Source organism: Pezoporus wallicus, unplaced genomic scaffold (assembly GCF_028554395.1).
Source record: "Pezoporus wallicus isolate ANWC-B61680 ecotype Strahan unplaced genomic scaffold, APGP_CSIRO_Pwel_v1 contig_9772, whole genome shotgun sequence".
In the NCBI taxonomy this organism is placed as follows: Eukaryota; Metazoa; Chordata; class Aves; order Psittaciformes; family Psittacidae; genus Pezoporus; species Pezoporus wallicus.
The window spans coordinates 174,655-198,214 of record NW_026637538.1 but is presented as its reverse complement, the minus strand read 5'-3'; the positions used below and the strand labels follow the sequence as shown (position 1 = coordinate 198,214).

Sequence of the window (23,560 nt, the reverse complement as noted above, 5' to 3'; positions counted from 1 at the left end):
TGAGCATCACTCCTGTGCTCTGTGAAGGCACTGTGAAATATTTTTGTTCAGATTTAGCCATTTTATTGCCACTGCCTTTCACTTGAGTTACTTCAGAGGACTCTCCACTAAGCTCTCTACTGATTTACTGCATCTTATAAGCAGCACAAGAGTATCCCATGTAGCTATTTTGTTCTTTTCACCCTTTCTTTATTTTCCCTATCTTGTTTTGCAGTTAGGAAATGAAATAATCCACCTCTGTAAGCGTACAGAGGGTTTGCACTAAGGGAGCAGGAGCTCTCGCTGCCAGAACTCAGGGAGTTATCTAACTCTTCTAGCTGAGCAGATTCACAGCAGCTCCAAGAGGTGTGTTTGAGTGCAATCAGGGTTTAACAAGTCTCATGGAGACAGCTGGCTGCCTGGCACGTCAAAACCATGAAGGCACCAAATTGATCACTGGACTTCCATGCAACCAAGCCCAGATCCCCACAGGGATAAAAGGGGCATCCTGCACGCCCTCCCATCCGAGAGCTGCATTCTCTGCTGCTTCTCAGCACTGCCAGTGTTATCTCCTGCTGCCATGAATCGGCAAACTTACAGCATGAGAGCTGGAGGTGGAGGCAGATCTTACAGCACTGCCTCAGCTATTATTCCAAGCAGCAACAGGGCTGGCTTTAGCTCCATGTCTGTGGCACGATCTGGAGGAGGTGGAGGTGGTTTTGGAAGGCTCATTGGAGGAGGTGGCGGCGGTGGTGGTGGTGGTGGGTTTGGCAGCAGAAGCCTCTACAACCTTGGTGGTAGCAAGAGAATATCCATTGGTGTTGGAAGCAGCTTCCGAGCTGCCTTCGGGAGTGGAGCTGGGGGTGGCTCTGGCCTGGGAGGTGGTGGTGGCTGTGGACTTGGTGGTGGTGGAGCTGGCGGCAGTCTTGGGCTTGGTCTCGGTGGTGGAGGTGGTGGATATGGCTTTGGTGGAGGTGCTGGCGGGCTTGGCTTTGGTGTTGGACCTGGAGGTGGTGGAGGGTTTGGCTTTGGTGGAGTAGGGGGTCTGGGAGGGTTCAGTGGAGGGCTGGGTGGTGGCAGGAACCCAATGGGACTTGGTGGTGGCCCACCTGGAATTGGTACAATCCAAGAAGTGACTGTCAACCAGAACCTCCTGGCGCCACTGAACCTGGAGATAGACCCAAACATCCACCAGGTGCGAAAAGATGAGAGGGAGCAAATCAAGACCCTCAACAACAAGTTCGCTTCTTTCATCGACAAGGTGAGACTTCATCAAGTGCTGTGGAATGTGATTGAGAGGGAGAGAGACAGCCTTGTAGCTGCCAAAGTACAACTTCATAGATCTACAGTCTGCTGCATGTTTCCTATTCTGCAGGTCATCATTAAAGCACTCAAAAAGAACGTTCTTCTGAACAGTTACAGGGCAGAAAACTAGACCAGAAACTAGTAAGAAGAGGATGAGATCCAGGGTTTTTGCCTGAGAAATAAGATATATTTGGCCAAATGGAACAAGCCAGTTTCAGGTCCAGATCTAGCTGCTTAACCCAGCTCCCTCTGTGGAGAATCGCAGCAGATGTCTTAGTCCTTATTGCTTTATTGCCTGCAAGCTAAAGTCCTTTTTAAATTGACTCAACTTAAGTCCTTCCTTGGCTTTGACTCCTGTAAATATGTACTATATATGAGCAAAAGGAAAGGCAATTACGTACTTGTCTTTTAACCTGTAGTACTCAGATCTTAGCTTTAATGAAGGAAGATGAATATCTCTTACAAAGACAGAAAAAAAACAAAGGATGTTGAAGAAAGCAAGTGCTGAAAGAGCTGAACCCACATTTTCTAATGACTGCTCATTGGCTTGCCAAATTAAATTGTCTCTAAAGAGAACTGGCCACTGAGTCTGAATCCCAACCCTAACCATAACTTTAACCATAACTTTTAACCCTAGTCCTAATCCTAACCCTAACCCTAAAATTTGCTTAACTACTGGGTGGGCTAAGACAGCCCCAGATAATCTAGAGGATATTCATAGCCGGATTTAACACTCTTAGTGTGGGATTGCCTTGGGTGCTGCCATGCATCAGTCCCAGTTACTGATTCCTGGCCATCAGCATGCTCACAGGTATCCTCTGCTAAGCCTCTTCTGCTTCCCAATGCTCAGGTTCGCTTCCTGGAGCAGCAGAACAAGGTGCTTGAGACCAAGTGGACCCTCCTGCAGGACCAGGGTCAAAAAAACAGCTCAGGCAAAAGCAGCCTGGACCCACTCTTTGAGGCTTACATCAACAACCTGAAACGGCAGCTGGCCACCCTGCTCAACGAGAGAGGACGCATGGATGGGGAGCTGAAGAACATGCAAGACCTCGTGGAGGATTTCAAGAACAAGTGAGTGCCTGTTAGCAGCACATCCAGGCACGCTGGGGTGAAATGGGATGCAAATGGCTCATCTGAGCATTAGGCAGTAGGATTAATTCGCTTAAATTTCGCTTTCTGAAAGGTCAAACATCAGCCTGAGAGATTCATCAAACTTTCCACAGGAAAGGGGGGAAAAGAGGATCTCCAGTCTGTGCTCTAGCCCATAACACAGTACCTAACTAATCCCCCTCTGAATACCACTCATGTGAGGTCTCTCTCCCTGCAGAACCCATGTTGCCTTCCTTAAGAGCAGCAGAAAGGTTGTCTGTCCATCAACATTTTTCCAATTGGAAAACTCAGCCAGAACACAACAACATGTGATGACACTTGTAAAGGAAAATCATCTAAACCAGCTTTACCCTCCTTCTTCCATCTGCATTATGTCAAAATCTCTTTTCAACCCTTGGAGAAATCGGATTCTAGTGAATTTGAGCAGGGCGGTTTCCAGGAGGTTGATTTGGATCACCATTCCCAGCCCAGACAACTCTCCATCCGACCTGTACAACTTTTCTGTTTGCCAAGGTATGATCCATCACGTCTTTCCCTTTATCCCTGCAGGTATGAAGAGGAAATCAACCGACGCACAGCCGCGGAGAATGAATTTGTGGTGCTGAAGAAGGTGGGTGAGACAGGAGGTGTTAGGGATGCTGATCTAACCTTAACCGTTGCACAGGCTGGGAATGTCCTAAAGGATGGGAGATCTCATGGAGCTGCATCCTCATCCTTTAAAAGCTGTCATTTGGACTGTGGTTTTGGGGAGAAAGGAATGGAGGGGCTCGGAGGATGGAAGTAAATTCTTGTCCCACTCCTGCCCCACAACATACACACATGGATGCCTGGGAAAATAGATCACGCAAAACAAAGATGGTCACTAGTGTGGGTACCGAAACCAAAGGGCTGCATCCCCTACCTGATCCACTCACAACGTTACACGCAGAGCTTCTTTTGGCCAAGAGATGTCCTCTGGGTGCTTTGCCAGGGGGATGTGCCAAGTAGAGTTTGGCTGGCAGCAGCAGTGCAGTGGTGGAAGACCAGGCCTCCTCTCCTGGCTTGGCCGTTTTTTGGCTGAGCTACAGAAGAGGTTCTGCAGATGTCCCCATGGCTGCTCTTTTCCAGGATGTGGATGCTGCTTATATGAATAAGGTGGAGCTGGAGGCCAAGGTGGATGCTCTGAACGATGAACTCAGTTTCCTTCGAGCCCTCTATGATGCGGTACAGACACCCTCCTCCCCTGATTTCTGTCCTGTTGTCACCCTTGGACAGTGACTGCCACCATTCATGGCAATGGCAAAGGTAAGTGCAGCCGGCCGGGATCCCGTGTGCTTCCTTGCAGGAGCTGGCTCAGCTCAGTGCACAAGTGTCCGACACCGCCGTCATCCTGTCAATGGACAACAACCGGGACCTGGACCTCAGCAGCATCATAGCTGAAGTCAAAGCTCAGTATGAAGACATTGCTAACCGGAGCCGTGCCGAGGCGGAGGCTTGGTACCAAACCAAGGTGAACAGACCCACAGATGCCACGGATGCATTTCTGGGGAACACCGCTGCTGTCCCTTGCCTCTTTGGGCCATATCTTGTCCAAGTGGTTTACTCTTCCCTCTGCACCTCAGTTCGAGGAGCTGCAGGCCACGGCGGGGAAGCACGGGGATGACCTGCGCAACACAAAGGGGGAAATCTCTGAGCTCAACCGGCTGATCCAGAGGATCCGGTCAGAGATAGAGAACACGAGGAACCAGGTAGGAATGGCAAATGGAGCTTGTGGAGCCCCATCCTCTGGTCCCTTAGCACCACAGCTCTGCTTTGCTGATCAGGAACATTAGTAAGATGTATCTCATTAAACATGTTGAATTCTCTCCTGGAAAGGGTACCATGCGATGACATCTATTCAATCTTTCTTGCCAGGCTGGCATTTCAACTCCAGTAATGTTAGCTATGGGTGAATGACCTCAGTCATCACTTTTCTCACTAAAACCCATCCAGAATGGTTTTGTTTCCTTATCCAAAAGGAAAAGCAGCGTTTAGGAGTCCCAATCCCTTCTCTTGCAGTGTGCCACCCTGCAGACAGCAATTGGAGACTCTGAGGAGCGTGGGGAGCTGGCCCTCAAAGATGCCAAGGCAAAGATGATTGACCTGGAAGATGCTCTGCAGAAAGCTAAAGCTGACATGGCCCGGCAGCTCCGTGAGTACCAGGAGCTCATGAACGTCAAGCTAGCCCTGGACATCGAGATTGCAACTTACAGGAAGCTGCTGGAGGGAGAGGAGAGCAGGTAAGCACAAGATTCCTGCAGGAGTAATAGTGATGGTTGCTTTGCCCCTGCCTGTCTCCTTTACTTTACTCTTACCTCCCCTCTATCTGCTCCCAACAGGCTGAGTGGAGAAGGACTCAACCCCATCAGCTACTGTAAGTACCGCAGTGCTTATCTTGCTTTGGGCCCACTGGGAGCAGAGACTGTGAGCAACCTTGGGAACGGGGAGGTTTTGCCCAATATAACACATCCAGAGCCCTCCAACCAGCATTAGTGTCTTGCAGAGAAGAGATAAGTTGGGTTCAAGTCCTGTGGGTTGAGGTCCTGAGGATGGTGTTTTGCGGAACTGGGTGTCTGCCAAACACATGTCCAACCCTCTCATTGCTTTTACTTGCAGCCGTCATCAGCTCCAACTCTGGCATGGCTGGTGGAGCTGGGTTAGGAGGAGGATTTGGTGGACTGAGCCTAAGTGGAGGAGGAGCTGGAAGCGGTTTTGGTCTTGGAGGAGGCGGTGGAAGCGGTTTTGGTCTTGGAGGAGGAGGTGGAAGCGGTTTTGGCCTTGGAGGAGGTGGTGGTGGAGGCTACAGCTTTGGAAGCGGAGGAGGACTTGGACTTGGGGGTGGTGGTGGCCTCGGAGGTGGATTCGGAGGAGGCAGTGGTCTCAGCACTGCAAGTGGTCTTGGCTATGGAGGAGGTGGTGGCAGCACTCTGAGCACCAGCGGAGGGAATTTCAGTTCTGGAAGTGCAAAAGGCTCCAACCCAGGAGTGAAAATCGTCTCTAAAACCTCCTCCAGCAAAAAGAGCATAAAAAGTCAAAGCCTGAAGAATGCTACAGAGCCCGAGTAAAACCAGCTCCAGACCCTCCCCAAAGGCATGACTCCCACATTGCTCCTGCATTACTCCTGTATCACTCCTGACCACCACCACCCCTCCACACAACCCTGTCCTGGCTCCTTGCACCGTAGCTCTTCTGCATTTGGATCACAGTTGAGGAAAAGCAGCACCACACACATGAACCAGATGTCTCAAAGCACCTGAAACAGGATTAAAAGGAAACCACGGGCCTAAGTGATCTTCTGAATGGGGAATTGGGGTTCTTCTTTGCTTGTTTGTTTGCTTTTAATGAGGCTGAGCAGCTTGTTTGTCATTGTGGCTAGCTGACAGCCATCAGCTAAGACAGATCAAATAGCAGCGAAGATGCAGTAAGTTGGGGTTTTAGCTCAGTTCTGGCCCACAGAAGCCCAGGGATGGGCTGGGAACTTGGCTTCAGTTCAGCCTGCTTTGCCTTCACTGCTGGGATGAACCAAACTCAGTCCTTCAAGTTAAGCAACTCATCTTCATCAGAGACGTGGGTTATTTTTCTGCTATGTAGAAATACCCCAGGAGGTTACGGAAAGATCCCAGGCAGTGGCTTGCAAGCGTGGGGCCCTTCTTAAAACATCCCTTATTGTGGGAGCACAGAGCCCTTTAGGAGCCACTTCTGAGTCAGCCGAGTGCGATGGAAAACCCCTCTTTTCCCCATTCCCAGATGAGCTTCGAAAAACATGTTTCTTCCAGATGTGCTGAGCGTTGCAGCTCTGTGAAGTCAAGCACAAGAGCCCGGCCAGTGGTTCAGAGCAAGCTGAGATACCTCCATCTAAAAAGCACCACTCGCAGGAATGTGGATTTAACTTGCAACGAGCTTGTGCAAAAGGAAGCCCCAACTACTCTCCCATTCCTGTCCTTTCTCTTAAGTGAAAGTTTGCCCTTAGTGGCACCTTACACATGATCTCAGTCAGAGGAGCCACCATTGACTGATCCACAATGTATGGAAAAGGGCTTGTTTCCTAAATGATAGGATTCCTTCATTCTAAGTAATAACTGAGGCAGGGAGTTCTCCAAAAGCCAGATCTGTGTTTGCAGTTAAATTGAGTTGCTGTCCTGAGGGTATTGTTGGAAAGGCTTAAAAAATGCCAGAATCATCCAACAGCCTAAGTCTTGCTGAGCTCCCCACTGTCCTGGTAGCAGCAGTTAAGGTGAAAGCCTGAGACAGTGAAAATTACACTGAAAATCACACTGAAAATCCACCCAAAGGCCCATGTCCACACTGCTCCAAGGGGCATTTGAGCACCTCCACCAAGTGTGGGCTTCTCTGCTACAAGGAAGACATTTGGTAAACTGAAAAGTGCAGCCAGGTTTCAGCCCATTACATGGCAAATGAGGCAACTGGGAGCAGGAGCACACCAGTGCCTCAAACTGATGGCGTTTCCCCTTTCTGATGGTGTTTACCCCTCTCGCCTTCCAGCATGTCTTTTTATTTGTGTGGAAGTACCATTACAAAGAAAATTGCAGCTTTTTATATCCCAATGGTAGCGATACAATGCTGTGTTTTCCTTCCTCTCTCTTTCTGGAATGTGTCCAATAAAATTGGATTGTAATTTATGTGTCCCTACATCTTTTTTTAGTCTGAACCAGAATCAGTAGCATGAAATGCTCCCAACCTTCAACTGAAGAGGATTTTTGCTTCACTTCAGGGGAAAAGTTTCAAAATTTTGATAAAATAATAATGAAAATCTTGAAATTAAATTGAAGAATCAGAGAAAAGGGGGGGGGGGGGGGGGGGGGGGGGGGGGGGGGGGGGGGGGGGGGGGTTTATCCATTAAGTGACAGAAAAATGAATCACCATTCATTTCTTAACATAGGATTGGGGTTAATCCAAAAGCTTTTCTTCCATGGAAGAGAGGGTCCCCCTGCCAGCATGAGCAAACCCCAAGTATTTAATGTCTGCTTTCTTACAATGATGTAGCAAACCCAAGAGCATAAATGATACATCCTCATTTATCAGGATGATCTAGATTGAGGATGGGTTTTGGTGAGCTGGAGCAGAGCAACTCACCAAGCAATGCCGGTATTTCAGTCAGCCCATCATTGCAAAAGGAGAATAAAGAAGAGAAAAGGGGGGAAGAAACCCAACTCAGACAACCACTCACACATTATTGCATTTCAAAGAGTCAGAGGCTTTGCTCTGCCCTGACCTCTTCATATCCTGGCTGTACATAACTCAGCACAGCAAATGGGGAAGAGCAAGCAAGCCCCGGCAGGTTCAGAGGAGACGCTCACAACAGCTGCAGCAAAACCTCACTGAAACCCGGATGCACCAAAACACGGGAGCATCCAAGCTCCCTTCTCCCAGAGAATCCAAGGAGCCACAGTAAGAAAGACCCAAGTGTGGGGACAAAACCCAGCTCCTCAGTCCCTGCTGTTGCAGAGGATGCTACAGACAGGACAAAAACCAGCGAAGGCTAAAACCAAACTTTGAGTCACCTCAATTTCAGTGCAAGCACTGAATGACACAGCACGGGTGTAAGGAATTAACGCAGCTAATGACAACCTAACCTTAACTAACCTTAACAGTTTTGAATGTCTTTATTCCACCCTGAGCTGGAAAAAGCCCATATAGCAGAGCCCAACAGTGGTGCTCACAGGCAGCAGAGCTGCTGCAAACATCTCAGCTGGCTCCGTTCCTCCTCCCCATGCTCCACATCCCAAGCCCACCTTCCACCCCAGCAGTGCCCTCGCCCTCCAGGCAATCCCTGTGCAGTAAATCCTGGCTCTGTGATTGACACAAGGACCCTCCATCAGGGACTGTAGCAATGGACATCATGAGGACAAGGGGTGATGGGTTTAAACTTAAAGAGGGGAGGTTTAGGATGGAGAAGAAGCTCTTCCCTGTGAGGGTGCTGAGGCGCTGGCACAGGGTGCCCAGAGAATCTGTGGCTGCCCCATCCCTGGCAGTGCTCAAGACCACGCTGGAGGGGCTTGGAGCAAGCTGCTCTAGTGCAAGGTGTCCCTGCCTATGGCAGGGGTTGAAGCTGGATGAGCTTTAAGGTCCCTTCCAAAACAAACCAGTCCGGGAGTCTATGACATCCTGCAGGAAACCTTCCTGTCTGAGGGAGCAAACACAGCCCACCTGCAGCCCTGAGCAGCTACACCAGGACACTGCATAAGCAACACAAGCCCAGCAAAGAAACTGGGGGGGACTGAGAGATTCTGCAAGCATTTTCCTTGTTTTGGTGCCTAAACCATCATTTGCTTTACTCTTCCAACTTCTTTGTAATATTCCACTTAATTACCATTGTCTGCAGCAACAGGCTTTCCTAGAAGAGCTGGGGAGGTAATGACTGCCTTCAACACGAAGCCTTTCTCTTTGCTTTAATTAAAACCCTTGCAGCCTGTGCGCTGGTTCCCAGGTGTGACTTTGCATAGCTCTTTGGAAGTCAAAGGCAGGCTCTCTGCCTGGCCCCCGTCCACAAGATGAAGCACACATGTGCCAATTCACATCTGCAGGATTAGGGAAGAAAATCTCCACACATCCGCCAAATAAACACAGTTTATTTGTTTTCAATACCAGCGTAACCCCAGCGGTGTTACTATCGGGGTTACCTGCCGCCGTGCATCACTTGTGAGACGGGGGGCTCCTTGCTTCTGGATGTGTGGGTGCAATTCTCCCAGTGAAACTGCTTTTCCAGCACCATGGAGGCTCCCGCATCTCCACTCCCGAGGTGAGAGCACCCCCTTGCTACCGCCCGGCCACCTCCCTTTCAGTGGGAAGCTGCCTTGCAACACCCGCTCCAAGCACCTCCAAGGATCGGCTTCCCGATAGCTCGCCCCAAGCCCCGCGGGTGCCGGTGACTCACGCTCAGCGATAGGAGGGCTTGCAGGAGATGAGCATTGTGAAGCTCTCCTGATTGCAGTGAGGAGGGAAACACACACAACACAAAACAAAACAAAAACCCCCTTCTGCTCGGGTTCTTTCAAGTTCCCAGACAGAGAAAAAGGCGGTTGGAAACACGTCAACAGAAACAAGCTATGAGCTGCAGCAGATACCCTTAAGCCGCTCGTTTTGGATCAAGCTCCTGTACTTATTGCTCACGTAGACAGTTTCAAGAACCTTTTTGATTCAGGTGCTTGGGGTTCCATGTCTCTGCCCTGCACTGTTGTTTTACCTGACCCTGAGCTTGACCAAGGTGGTCCGTCCCAGCGGCACAAGGATGTGGCTGGGGAGAATCCAGTTTGCAGAAGTTATTTCAGGTGGGAAGGAGCGGATATCTTCTCTTGTAACCTGTGTCCAGCTCTTCATGGGCACAGGAGAGGAGGTTCCCCGCTCTCCTGCCTTTACACCATCCTAAAGCATGGCCCAGCCTCATCATGGGGATTGAAGCTCCTCGGTGAGGGTTCAACCCAAGAGCCCAACATCAAGAGGCAAAGGCTATTTCAGGAAAATTTTCCACCTGAATGATCTCAGCAGAAGGAAGAAGGGAGTGGGAGGGAGCTGGAAGAAAAGAGGGTGAATTCCCCTTTACAGAACATCTTGGAGAGCCAGCAATGACGTGGAAACTGCTGCTTAATACAGGGTGTGGGGGGGAAAGAAGTGATAAGAAAACCACTTCACAGGAAGCTTTTGAACCTTGAGCCTGACAAGGAGTTTCAAAGGGAGAGCAATCATTTCAAACATCTTTTTAATAACAATTTTATAAGTCTCGTCGTACTATTTAATCTAATTTGTAGTTATTTTTGGACAGGGATTTATTTCCTGTCCCTGAAAGTCCTGGTAACCGATTTCTCAGTTTTCCTGCAATGAGGAGAGAAAGATCCCAGAAAATCGTGCCACGAAAAGCTTCCACTCAGCCCTTCACTTCCAGCCCGTGATCATTTAGATCCCTTTCCCAAAAGAAACCATGAGAGCTGTGCTGTTAAGTAAAGTCACCTTCACCCCCAGCTTTCCCAAGCCAACAACAGGACATGCATGACGAGTCCCAGAGCTGGCAGCCTTGGAAAAGCCCCTGTTTCTGCTGCCCTGTTTGCTGTGCAATGCTTTAAACCCTAAACTTCTCCTTGAAAAAGCTTCAGTGCAAGGAACCTTACTCAAGCGAGTGAGCGCTTGGCTCACCTAAGGAAAACTGGCTCCCAGGGTCTTGGGAGAATCGTGTTGGATCCTGCCCCTGAGCACAGACCAAGTCGTCCCATTCAATTCTAATTCCATGACTCAGAGCGGCAGGCTTTAGTGGAGGGGGGAGCTCCCTCACTCCGTTACTTTCTTGCCTGCAAACAATGCATTTTTCAGCGCCTCCCCATAGCCAAGGTGTGTTTGACAAGGCAAGTCGCTGCAAGGCACGTCAAGTTCTGAACTCCCGTGCCAAGTTTTCCAAGCAGATAAAAGAGGAGGCTCCCAAGCTCTCCCATCACAGGGGTTTCTGTCTCCATCGCCCTCTGCTCTCTTCCTGCTGCACAGCTTTTATTTCCCAGCCCTTTTTTTTTTCCTCCTTCTCCTCTTCTTTGCATTTCCAATCGAACAAGACACCATGAGTCGGATCTCTTTCAGATCATCTACTGGAGGGGGCATGAGGGGCTTTAGCTCAGGCTCTGCTATCGTAGGAGGTGGCAGTGGTACCAGAAGCAGTTTTAGCTCCGTCTCTGTCTCCAGAGTTGGAGGAGGAAGAGCCGGAGGTGGAGGAGGCTTCGGAGCTGGTGGTGGCTTCGGCAGCAGAAGTCTCTATAACCTAGGTGGAAGCAAGAGAATTTCCTACAGCTCAGTCGGAGGTCTACGGAGTGGAGCCAGTGGTGGATACTGCTTTGGTGGAGGATCTGGCTTTGGTCTTGGCTATGGTGGTGGAGCAGGAGCTGGTTTTGGCTTAGGAGGTGGTGGAGGCTATGGGCTGGGCAGTGGATTTGGGATGGGAGGTCCCGGATTTGGTGGTCGAGGTGGCCCCGGGTTCCCTGTTTGCCCACCTGGTGGCATCCATGAAGTGACTGTCAACCAGAGCCTCCTCGCACCCCTCAAGCTGGATATTGACCCAGAAATCCAGAAGGTGCGAACGCAGGAGCGGGAGCAGATCAAGACCCTCAACAACAAATTTGCCTCCTTCATCGACAAGGTGAGAGTTTGGTCTTAAACATCATCGTGTTATCAGTTGCCTTGGGGAAAAGCAACAGGAAGAAACTTCCTTTGGATTTAGGGGTTTGTCTGAACTAATCCCAGCCAAGAAACAGCGTGGGTTTGGCTGAAAACTGAGAACTGTCTCAGGTTTCCTCTTTGCAAGGATGAGTTCTTCATCACCTTATTTATTGAAAAAGTAAACCCACTCCTCCCTGTAAAGAACATCCCAGGGGTTGGATGGATGGATGGATGGATGGATGGATGGATGGATGGATGGATGGATGGATGGATGGATGGATAGATGGATGGATGGATCTTCTACTGGTTGCAAAATGGCAAAGCTCTACACAACTCAATGGGATAACACCAGTTTAAACCAGTAAGGTGGGCTGAGCATCTAGTGGGGGTAAAAACACCTGAAGTTGCAAGTGTCTGGACTGCTTAATAGCTCTTGAGAAACATAGCTAAACATCTTCTGATACTTTCGAGACTCCAGTGCCCTAAATTAGGAAGATCCTAAAACCTTCCCCCTGACTGTCCCAGCATCTCTTGACCTTTTCTTTCCATGTTGAATGATCCCACCTTATCCTGACAGCGGGGCTCTTTCGTGAACCATTCCCATGGTTGCATTCCAGGCTAAAACACATGTGCCTGTTTTCTGTTTCTCCCTAGGTGCGCTTCTTGGAGCAGCAGAACAAAGTGCTGGAGACCAAGTGGAGCCTGCTCCAAGAGCAAGGTCACACAGTCACCAGGAAGTCCCTTGATCCCCTTTTTGAAGCCTACATCAACAACCTCAGACGGCAGCTGGACAGTCTTATGGGAGAGAGGGGACGGTTGGACACTGAACTGAGGAACATGCAGGACATGGTGGAAGACTTCAAGAACAAGTAAGAAATCATGCTCTGTAGCATAAATGATTAACAGACAGGAAAATCAGGGCAGGCGGCTCATGCCCACTGATGCCCTTCGGGTTTGTGCTGGGATCCTCTTCCAGCTTGCAAAATGAACATATCAAAGCAAAGCTTAGTCTCAGAATTACCTCTGCTTATGCCAGATTTCTTAGGTGCAGGAGCAGCATTTAGCACAGAACTAGTGCACCCGTGGGAAGGTGCTCCAGTGTAACAGAAATCTCCCAAAATAATAGACCTGGAGACAGAAAAATGCATACCTCATGAGTCTGATAGACACGCAAAAAGGGAAGGAACCATAGCCATAAACTGTCAGCTCCAAAATCCCCCCACTTCTCTTCTTCCAAAGGAAATTCCAGCCTTTCCAGAGGGCACCAGGCAACTTGTGTGTGCTCAGCACTCATCACGTGAAAGATGCTCAGCTCTTTTCTCTGACTACTGTCAAAGAAAATGATTTTCCCTGGAGGGAAATTAATCCCATCCTGAGATAAGGGATGATCACCCCAGCAGAGGTGGGATGACTCATTTTAAGGATGTGCCAGTTGGCATCTGCTGACTACAAGGGACATTTAGGTGTTTTTTTTAGGTGAGGACGCTCATCTTCAGTTGGCTGCAGTCTGGTGAGAACAACCTCCCCCTTATTCAACCAGACCTGGCCAAGTGCAAATAGAGAAAAACACCCTGGAGACCTGGAATGTGCTTGTATTAGATAGTTAAGCATATAAAGAGACAGATTTTTTGGGGGGGGAACACAAGGAGAGGACATTTAGAGCTGACAGGATGGACTGACATAGCTTCTAATATGTTGTACTTCGGTGGCCCTCAGGTCTTCAGATGTATCATAGGTTTTTAGAAATATTGATCAGGCCAAAAACGACAAATGAAGTTGTCTCAATTTTAGAGCTACTGCCCGGAAAAGAGAACATGTTTGATTTCAGACCCAGAGTTTGTTCCCAGTTCTCTGGCTAATTTCCTCTTCTTCCCATGTCCGCTTGGAGATCCATCTGCAGGGATATCTCTGCCAACGCTAGAAGAACTGGCATGAACCTGCCTTTAAAATCCAGGTCTTTGCCTCAAGAGCCTACATGTTTTGTCTACGTTCTAGCTGCCCTGCCCTGATTATCTGATGAGAGGATGTTGCTCAGAGCCATAAAAAGTTCCACAGAAACAGTCTGGGGCTCAAGGATCTGCTCTTGCACAACCACGGCTACAGAATCAGAGGCTTTTCTCTTTAATTAAATGCTGCAGCGGGTTATTCAGAGCCATTAGCATTATTATAATATCAAATATCAAATCATTACATTATTATATATTTGTAGGCATTGCAAAGCAGCTTTGTTGAAAGCCTTTTGCACAACTTTGCTTTCGGCAAAGGTCACCGAGAATCCTGCTCCTGCTTCCTACCGAAATGGGCTCTGAATCTGCCCACATTTATGTATGAACTTGACTGTGAGGGCAGTGATTAGAATCTATTCATTTTAGATGAGACTATTCATATGATGGAGTCTTGCAGGTTCAAAGTCAGTAATCATTTGCATCTGCCTTGGACTGCAAAGAGGTGGGAGTAAGGAATAAGTCTGTGAGCTACAGCTAATGCTTTGGGACTGGAGTGGTCCCATTGCTGCTTCCCATGCTGGCTTTGCTCTTCATTCCCACCCAAACCCTCTCACTCTTCTATCCTAACAGATATGAAGACGAGATCAACCGACGCACGGGTGCAGAGAACGAGTTCGTCGTCCTCAAGAAGGTGAGTGAATTGGGAGCTATGGGATGGACAGTGACATTCCCTGGGCATGTAGAGAGTTCATGCAAAGCTGGTGGGAGCTGGGGTTCTACAACCTCACAGCTGGGCCAGGATATGATGGTGGCATATCTAGGAGGATGGGCTGTGTGTTCCTATGGCCAAGGATGGGCATGACCTTCTCTATGCCAATGGAGCTGCACTGTTGCAAACCACCCAGCCTCTTGTGGCTCAATTCAGCTTGGTCTCTGGTCACATCCCCATGAGTCAGAGCTTTGCCTTCTGCCCAAGAACCTTGTTCTGGCTCACGGTAAATGTCCAACATTACAGTAAAAATAATCCCCAAACCAAACCTTCATCACAGCAACATAAAAAACAAGCCCAAAGAATAACAGACCTGGAAGCAGAGAGATGGTCCCACTGGCGTCCTGAAGCCCCTTTGGGTTGTGGTTTCACCAGAAATCTTTGCTTTCCTTTTCTTTAGGATGTCGATGGTGCTTATATGAACAAGGTCGAGCTGCAGGCCAAAGCAGATCAGCTGGCAGATGAAATCAACTTCCTGAGAGCTCTCTACGAAGCGGTAAGCAGCCAGCCCTCCCCACAGGAACATCCTCCACAGCTCCCTGCTGTACAGCTCTCCATGCCCCGGTGCTCCAGCCGCCGTGCCCAGTAGTAAAAAAGAAGGTGGTCACTGCCTCTTTGAAATCCTAATGCAAGTATAAGGTAGAAAAGGGCACCTGGTGAGAGCAGAGCAAGGGGGAATGCAAGAAAATGGCTCGGCAGAGAGGGTTCCCGTCATCTGTGTGGTTTCCACCCCAGACACCAGACCGTTAACTTCATTATTTGCATCTTCTGCAGGAATTGTCCCAGATGCAGCAGCAAGTGTCTGACACCTCCGTGGTCCTGTCCATGGACAACAACCGTAACTTGGACCTCAACAGCATCATCGCAGAGGTCAAAGCGCAGTACGAGGACATCGCCAACCGGAGCCGGGCAGAGGCTGAGGCTTGGTACCAAAATAAGGTGGGGAACATGAATGACTGACTGGTTTCTGGGATTTAAGGGGCACCACACTAACTGGTGGGAGGCAGGACTGATGGAGGAATGAATTTATCTTTCTGTGCATGTTGCAATAGACTCCTGCGTACAGATCCCCACTGAGTGCTTGTGGGCTGCTACCCTTGACCACTCTCACATGCTCGTGGTGAAACCAAGGGACAAGATGCTTAAATGCCTTGACCTTGGGTTCACAAACAGTCACTGGTACACCTGGACATAAACACAGAGCACTCCTCTTTCCCTTCCAGGTTCTTACTAGTAGCAACCCATAGGTGCTCTATGCAATGCAACAGCTGCCTTAATATACATTAACAATTAAGAGCAAATGCTGTTATTCCATAGGCAGGTTGCTCAAAGGAATGTGTCCCCTGCCCCTTAACCTTCACCCAGAGCAGCACTCTGAAGCCCCTTCACCCTCCCGAGCCCCGAGGTGCCTAACCAGCACTCTCCTTTCCGCACACCAGTACGAGGAGCTCCAGGTCTCCGCTGGGCGACACGGCGACGACCTGCGCAACACCAAGATGGAAATCTCAGAGATCAACCGAGTGGTCCAGAGGCTGCGGAATGAGATCGAGAGCGTGAAGAAGCAGGTGAGAGGGGGGATGCTCCTGCAGAGCAGCTGCTGAGCGATGCAGGGCCGGTGGGAGGAGATAGGGTGGCCAGGAACCGTGAAAAGAGCCAGCCCCTGGTACTGCAGCAGGGCTGGAAGGCCAGGCTTTCCCCCTGCATTAAAGAGGACATGGCAAACTCTGTGTCTGCCCACCAGAGGAGGTCCCTCAGTGCAAGGATGTGCTGTGATAGCCACTTTCTTGCTGGGGAAGCAAATTGTGATCTACTAAGCTACCCCAGCAAAGCAAAGAGTTGTAGATGCCTCTCCTTTTCTTGGGGACACGAATATGGTGCCAGCTCCCAGTCACCCACCCTATGACACCTTCCTGATGACCCATCAGGAGCTCTCACTGCCATCTGGGGAGCCACCAGCCAGTACCAACAATACCATAGTTATACTCAGGAGAGCACTTTGGGACAGCCCAAGTCGAATAATTGTCTGTTTTCCTTGCTTTCAGTGTGCCACCCTCCAAGCAGCCATTGCTGAGGCAGAGGAGCGCGGGGAGATGGCCCTCAAGGATGCTAAGGCCAAACTGTCCGAGCTGGAGGATGCTCTGCAGAAGGCCAAGGCAGACCTGGCCCGGCAGCTCCGTGAGTACCAGGAGCTCATGAACGTCAAACTGGCCCTGGACATCGAGATCGCGACCTACAGGAAGCTGCTGGAGGGAGAGGAGAGCAGGTGAGGGCAAATGCATGGAGCTGTTGCTCTCTGCTCTTTCAGATCAGGGCACATCTCCTTGGGCTCAAAGAGAGAACTCTCCCCAGGGGCTGGAGCACCAGGAGGTGTAAAACAAGGGCAGAGAGAAGGGTGTTATAACTCTGAGCTTCAAAAAGGAGCGTTCCTCCAGCTCTTGGCACCTGATGGTGTAACAAAAATGAGCATTGCCACCTTTCACCCATGACATAGACATACCCCACCAGTCTCCACTGAAGGCCACAACAGTCTGACTAGATGGTCCCAGTGGCTAATGTTCTACCTTCTTGCCTGCATTTTGCCTTTATTGCTTACTTTCCCCTTTCCCAACAGGCTTGCCGGAGAGGGCGTCGGAGCCGTGAGTGTCTGTAAGTATCTCCCCTCCTTCCACCCCTGCTCACTCAACCCCTGCCATATGGGCGATGGATAGTGCAGGATCCCCCACCTTGGATGGGTGGTCCTGCACCATCCATCACCTCCTGCCACCATGGTGGGGGTCTTGCACCATCCATCACCCCTGCCACCATGGTGGGGTCCTGCAGCATTCCTGGTGGGATGGCCGGACCCTGACTTTGTGTCTCCCTGCAGCCGTGGTCAGCAGCTCCAGCGGGATGGGCTACGGTGGCGGCAGCTGCCTGGGCATGGGAGGAGGTCTCGGTATGGGAGGCGGCGGTGGAGGCTACAGCATGAGCAGCGGCTTCGGAGGGAGCGGAGGCTTTGGCGGGGGGCTCAGCTATGGTGGGGGAAGCACCTTCAGCTCCGGGAGCAGCCGAGGCATCAGCTCCAGCACGGGAGGCAGCGTGAGGATCGTTTCCAAGACCACCACTAGCAAAAAGACCATCAGATAAGGATGCTGAGCACAGGAACCCCCTCCGCGGACGACGACGATGTGTTTCCTGCCTTCGGAAAGCAAGTGCTGCCCTATGGATCGATGGTGTAAATAGCTACGCTAGACCCTCTCCTTCCTCCGTCCTCATCCCTCCACCTTCAGGGCAGTGGGGGGGAGACCAGAATCCCAACCACGAGAATCTGGAGCATCTTTGGCTAAGGCATAGGTTGTAACTGGTCACCGACAGGGCTTTGGGGAGCCATGGTGGCCCTCTTTCAGCACAGTCCTTGTTCTTCCCCTCTTCTCCCTCTGGAGTCACATTTAAAGCAAAGTGGAAGCACTCTGCTGAATGGGGACAACCGTGTTTGGCTACGCAACTTCGTTTCACTCATCCTAAAACAAGAGCGACAGCCTCGTGAATCCTCAGTCCTGGGTCCCCAGCAATGCAAACAGCTCTCAGATGCTCTGAAAGCCTCTGTCCACAACCCACGTTACAACCTCCAAATGTTTTGTCTGCAACTAAAGGTATTTTTTCCAGCCCCTTCTGTTTTCTCAGGCACCTGTGGGAAAGGTTATTGCTTTCTGTGTGTATGAATGATTCCTGACACTGATTCCTAATCCCTTGTCCTCATGGCTACCGCCTCTTCACTTCCACGCCTACCATACTGTATGGTCCAATAAAGAGCATTTGTCATTTTTAAAATCTGATGCTTTTTGGCTTTTCTTCTGCTCTGGGTATTCCCGTGTGCCCCAGGCACAGTGGGGACTCTCTGTGGGCAGTTCATGAGAAAGGAGCCTTGTCCTGAGGAAACAAAACTCAGTTTTGGGACTCAGGCTGAGGGACAGGGTGGAAAGGAGGGTGGAAAAGAGGGTGGAAAGGAGGATGGAAAGGAGGGTGGAAAGGAGGGTGGAAAGGAGGATGGAAAGGAGGGTGGAAAGGAGGATGGAAAGGAGGGTGGAAAGGAGGGTGGAAAGGAGGATGGAAAGGAGGGTGGAAAGGAGGGTGGATGGATGAAGGACTGAGGGACAGGGAGGAAAAGCTGCCCCAAGGCTGAGCCAAAAGCTGGATGAATCCCACTGTGGTGGTTAACTGCAAAGCTGCCTTTTCTGCAGGAGGGAGAGAGAGCAGGGGAGTGGGGAAAGGAATGAGATCACCAAAGGTTCAGCTGGGATTCCTGAGTTGGCACATGTGGAGCATTGAATCATGGAATGGTTTGGGTTGGAAAGGACCTTAAAGCTCATCCAGTTCCAACCCCTGCCACGGGCAAGGACCCCTTCCACTGGAGCAGGGTGCTCCGAGCCCCTGTGTCCAACCTGGCCTTGAACACTGCCAGGGATGGGGCAGCCACCCTGTGCCTCACTAGGTATCATGGCTGCTCCTCAATAGAGGATGTTCTGGGGCCTGAGCTTCATTTTGTATGAACCTGAGGCCTTCCAAGGCGCCCCCAGCACTTGGGTTCCCAATCCCCATCCAGCCCCCCTGGGGAGGCTACAATGACCTCCCTGGATGGAGGGCTCCAGCCAGGCTCCCGTGATGTTCCTGGGCTCTCTCCTGTGGCTCCGTGGGCATCCCCCTGCTCCTGCTCCCTGTGAGGCTCTAGGGCTTTGGCAGCAGTGACCAGGAAGCACAGTGGGAGGTGGGAACTCAATGGAGGCGGGAGGTGGGAACTCAATGGAGGCAGGAGCTGGAGCATGAACCACGGGTGAGGAAAGGGGCCAGGGCAGGAAGGGGAGCAGATGAGAAAGAGCCTGCAGCCCACTGGGGATGCTGATCCTAAAAGGAGACTGGTTGGTATCCACCAACCTACCCCTCATTCCCTTCAAACTCCATATGCACCCATGTAGGACCCCGAAGGAGCGAGAGGAGAGGGGGACATCAGCATATCTGCAAGGCAAAAGCACCTCGCACTCGGCATGCCGGAGCTCTTCCCACATGGAAACGCCTGAGCTCCTGAGTCAACGGGACCCATCCATCCCCAGAGGTGTGCAAGCACCGGACAATCCACCTTGGTGTCTCCAGCAGGTGGGGGCCCAGAGCAAGAGAAAGGCACGGAGCTGCTCTGCAAGGGCTTGAAGCACTGATGGTCCCATGGTGGGGCTGGAGTGGGGCTCACCCCATGATCGTCCCCTCCAGCACATGGGAAGGGGCAAGGAAATTACGGCTTTGTAAAGCTGGGGGCTTACAAGAAACCTGGAGAGGGGCTTTGGACGAGGGCCTGTAGGGACAGGCCAAGGGGAATGGCTTGAACCTGCCAGAGGGGAGACTGAGATGAGCTCTTAGGCAGAAGCTCTTCCCTGGGAGGGTGCTGAGGCGCTGGCACAGGGTGCCCAGAGAAGCTGTGGCTGCCCCATCCCTGGCAGTGCTCAAGGCCAGGTTGGACACAGGGGCTTGGAGCACCCTGCTCCAGTGGAAGGGGTCCCTGCCAGTGGCAGGGGGTTGGAATGGGTGAATTTTAAGGTCCCTTCAACCCCAAACCATTCCACAGTTCTATGACTGGATACACCTCCTGGGACACATGAATTATCCTTGTTTATCTTACCGACTCTGAGAACAGCATTGAGCAGATTCAGTTTAACAGGGAGATGTTACACTTCACACAGGTGCTATAGCTCTTCACAAGGAAACTCGAACCAGGAGCAGCACTTGGTGCAGGATGAAGCCATGTGCAGGCACAGAGCTGGTCAAGAAGAAATGGGACTTCCCAGCAGCACCACTTCCAGGGCTTGGTTTTCCTTACCGGGATAAAAGATGTACCCTGGGGCAGGGAGAAAGCAGGAGATAGAGTCATAGAATCAAATAGGTTGGAAAAGACCTTTAAGATCATCAAGTCTAACCGTTAATGCTGCTACATATCGTTAACTAAATCACTAATGATGCTACAGATGCTCTGCTGCAACAACCTTCAGTGCTGAAAGATCTTGGTTTCCATGTGAAGCTTAGTGGAGATCACAGCCCCAGCAGCCCTGTTCAGGGCTTCAAGGAGTTAAAGGGTAGGGATTAAAGGTGATAAAGATAGGCTCAGAAAGCATTGCAATGCAATTTGGGACATTTGGCTTTCTTTGGGTACCACCAAATAAGCACTAGTGCTGCCAGCAGGATAGGAAAAAGGAGGTATCAGCTCATACCCACCTATGGTCAGCGGCTCTTTCAAGGTGCAACAAGCCATGAGGGGAAAGGAGACCTCCCTGCTCTGTATAAAGCATCTGGCAACAACAGCAGTAATGAAGGCAAAGTTATTCCAAATCCCTGGGCTGCATCAGTGTCTCTCTGCTAGCCCAGAAAACAATTATCTGGAGAAAGCAGGTCACACCTACACTTCAAAGCCATCGGTAGTTATAGCTGACTGGCCTCCAGATACTGCTGGGAACAGGCTCAAAGGGCTGCAACACCCATCGCGGGGCAACACCTATGGGAAAGCTTCTGAGGAGTTCATCCTAATTCATCCCTTCAGGAAATGAGATTCAGGGACACTGGGCTCCTGCTCAGGAGGTCTCCCAGAGGTGCCCATCCCCACAGCACATCCATGTGGGGAGCACATGGAGTCCCGTGGTCCCCCATGGAAAAAGCTCAGGTGACCAGCAAGGCTTCATTAACTTTGGATGAAATAGTAAATTACGGTCAAAATGAGTAGGGTTTGAATTTAGGTTAGCAGCCCAAGTTTAACCCAAAGGCTTTAATTTAAACAATTAACCTAAATTACAGCCTTGGCTTTACTGATAATTAAGCTGAGATTAGGTAGCACAGGTGAACCAACGCAGGTTAGTAAGACACGCTCTTCTTTTACAAATGGATGTATTTGTGAAAACAAAACACACAGAGGCACTTCCAAAACCTCCAGCCTTGTCTGAGAAAGGGCATCATCCATCATCAGATGAAGGTGGATGCTGGAGAGGAGCAGCAGTGCAGAGAGATGGAGAGGAGGTGAGGAAGAGCTGTTGGAAGTATCCTCTGTTCAGTGTCTGAGTGCAGAAAATGGCTCAGATTTCTCACTCAAGGGGCTGGAGCTGCCTTTATTGCCCTCACAGAGTCAGAACTCACTTTCCTAATCTCAAAGGAGAGTTATTGCCTTGGTATCAGCATAATGCCAGGACCAAACTCAGCCAAAACTTTACTCCCAGGTTTATAGCATGGTGGAAAAGGACCTCCTGCCCCTTGGTCTGGGGCTTGCACCTGCTGCTGCGTGCCCTCTTTGCTGAGTCTGGGAGGAAGAAATGAGGAGGAGAAGGGAAGGAAAAGGACCCGGAGCCTGCTCAACCTTTCAGAGGTCCTCTGCTACGTCACGGGGGTTCTCACACGAGGGGACCTGCCCAAACACAGCTCCCTTTGTCTGGTTAAGAGGAAGAACTACAGAGCAGCTTGAGTGAGCACAAGCATTATCCTTTGATGGAGGAGAAAGTCTGTATCAGAGCAAGCTATCTGCATCAGAGCAGCAAATTCATTACATGCCTGGAGCTGCCGGGCGCATGGGAGACACTCCCCCAGGAGCTACCTGGAAACCCTGTGTTTCATCAACAGAGCAGGGTGGGGGCCCCCCTTTGCCATCACCCCATACCCCAAACCTGTAGCTACAGCTCCTTGTGCTCACAGTTCTGCCTTTTGTAATTACCTCTCGAATTCCTTCCAGATGAGTGACAACCGCATCACCTCCACCCTAGTGCAAATGTGAAATGGAAAGAAATTAATTTCTTTTTACTTGGTTGGAGGACCTGTCTTATTACTATTATTAACAATGGACTCCAAAGCAGTTGATGTATTCTTTAGCCAAAAAAGACAAGTTTCATATGTAAAAGGAGCCTGAGGGGGGAAAGGAAAGTACTGACGCATCACGCTGTTAGTAACCAAGGGTGGGTTTCAGCCTGGCCAGCTCTGCACACCCTGACTCAGCTATCTGGTCTACCCACGTAATGCTGGTGAAAGTGGAAAACCCATTTTCAGGGGCCTCTCCATCCTCTGCTTTGGAACGGGAGAATCTGCGGTTTGGTGGTGACCTCCATGGACTGCACAAGAATACAGAACAGCTTTCAGTCAGAAGAGTTAAATGAGATGGGTAGAACCTGAGAGAGCAGCTCTCAAAGGAGCCACATGCATTTGAGAAGCCTGGCAACTTGCATCTGCCTTTGAATATCTTGCTATTGAGGACTTGCATTGATATGAACCAAGCACGCTTGAATCAATCTCAGCGTTTGAGTCATGAAATCTGCCAGTTGGTGGGCAAAACCCTAAGGCTGAGCAATAACCAACTGCTTTTTGGATGCAGACCTGTTGGTTGCAATCCGTTTACTCGAGTTCCCATGGGTGCAAACATGCAGGCAGCCAGACTCAATGAGACAGCCCCGCTGGGCAAAAAATTGCAGGATTAAGCCCTTCCTTACAACAAAAGCTCAGTCTTGTAATAGACATGAAAATAAACTGACAATTGCTATTTATTCCTCCTTCATTTAAAACTCCATTGCAAATGCAATCCATCTGAAAGAAAGCAGCTGGAGAAACAGCGGGGGAACAAAGTGATGAAATTCCAATTTCTCTTTTACCCTGCTACTTTGCAAGGTAGAGGCAGATCAAAGCCCAACACCCCTCCACCATGGCAGTTCCTCAATGCCACGTTATTCCTGTGCGGCAGCCCACAGACAGCACGAGAGGAAGCTGTTGGGGGGAGATGCGTTCACCTTCTCATATAAAATAAATGACAAATCATCTTTTCCTGAACAACCTGAAGCACAAAGAGGGCCAGAAGCACTTGCTGGCCCTCAAAATGCATTATTTCTCACATTTTTCTACTCGGCTTGTTACTCCAAGTGCTTGCCATGTGAAATGCAAAGAGCTGCGTTGAGAAAGGAAAGATCCAGGATGTCTCACTGTGTCCCAAGCACTGCAGATCCGGGCAGAGGGAATCCTGTGGAGCACTTCCCTAGTGGATTCCAGCAGGCAGGATCACCCTTTCAGATGTGCAGTGCTGAGAGAGCTGATTAAATGCCTGGGAAACTACATTGTGTTTATAAACTGTGACTTGGGAACAGCCCCGGAGCACCCCATTTCCATAGAGCCAGTGGATTCAAAGCAGTTCCCATTCCCACAATCTATCTTCCTGCTTTTTCTTTCATTTGGTTGTTTGCATCCTGCTAAAATACCAAGGTCCAAATCTTCAAAACTGAGGTATTGACACAACTATCTG

At 50.2% G+C, this 23,560-nt stretch overlaps 2 protein-coding genes across 2 annotated transcripts; both read left to right on the top strand.

Moving 5' to 3' along the window:
- The first annotated feature begins 299 nt into the window (after nucleotides 1-299).
- LOC130597457 (keratin, type II cytoskeletal 5-like) lies at nucleotides 300-5,993 on the top strand. The gene is made up of 9 exons (XM_057406009.1): nucleotides 300-1,240; nucleotides 2,135-2,355; nucleotides 2,944-3,004; nucleotides 3,502-3,597; nucleotides 3,719-3,883; nucleotides 3,996-4,121; nucleotides 4,432-4,652; nucleotides 4,752-4,786; nucleotides 5,029-5,993. The coding sequence occupies exons 1-9, from the start codon at nucleotides 446-448 to the stop codon at nucleotides 5,475-5,477; spliced, it is 2,169 nt and encodes a 722-aa protein (XP_057261992.1). The 5' UTR covers nucleotides 300-445; the 3' UTR covers nucleotides 5,478-5,993.
- A 4,979-nt stretch (nucleotides 5,994-10,972) lies between these two features.
- On the top strand, nucleotides 10,973-17,406 carry LOC130597452 (keratin, type II cytoskeletal 6C-like). Its single transcript, XM_057406003.1, has 9 exons — nucleotides 10,973-11,545; nucleotides 12,220-12,434; nucleotides 14,142-14,202; nucleotides 14,681-14,776; nucleotides 15,055-15,219; nucleotides 15,720-15,845; nucleotides 16,323-16,543; nucleotides 16,892-16,926; nucleotides 17,147-17,406. The coding sequence occupies exons 1-9, from the start codon at nucleotides 10,973-10,975 to the stop codon at nucleotides 17,404-17,406; spliced, it is 1,752 nt and encodes a 583-aa protein (XP_057261986.1).
- The last annotated feature ends 6,154 nt before the right edge of the window (nucleotides 17,407-23,560 follow it).

Excerpts from the sequence above, each read along its gene's own strand:
- LOC130597457 (XM_057406009.1), top strand. The coding sequence starts at position 446 with ATGCAACCAAGCCCAGATCCCCACAGGGATAAAAGGGGCATCCTGCAC. Across the intron at positions 3,005-3,501 it reads AATTTGTGGTGCTGAAGAAG|GATGTGGATGCTGCTTATAT; the intron begins GTGGGTGAGACA and ends GCTCTTTTCCAG. Across the intron at positions 4,122-4,431 it reads TAGAGAACACGAGGAACCAG|TGTGCCACCCTGCAGACAGC; the intron begins GTAGGAATGGCA and ends CTTCTCTTGCAG.
- LOC130597452 (XM_057406003.1), top strand. The coding sequence starts at position 10,973 with ATGAGTCGGATCTCTTTCAGATCATCTACTGGAGGGGGCATGAGGGGC. Across the intron at positions 14,777-15,054 it reads TGAGAGCTCTCTACGAAGCG|GAATTGTCCCAGATGCAGCA; the intron begins GTAAGCAGCCAG and ends CATCTTCTGCAG. Across the intron at positions 15,220-15,719 it reads AGGCTTGGTACCAAAATAAG|TACGAGGAGCTCCAGGTCTC; the intron begins GTGGGGAACATG and ends TCCGCACACCAG.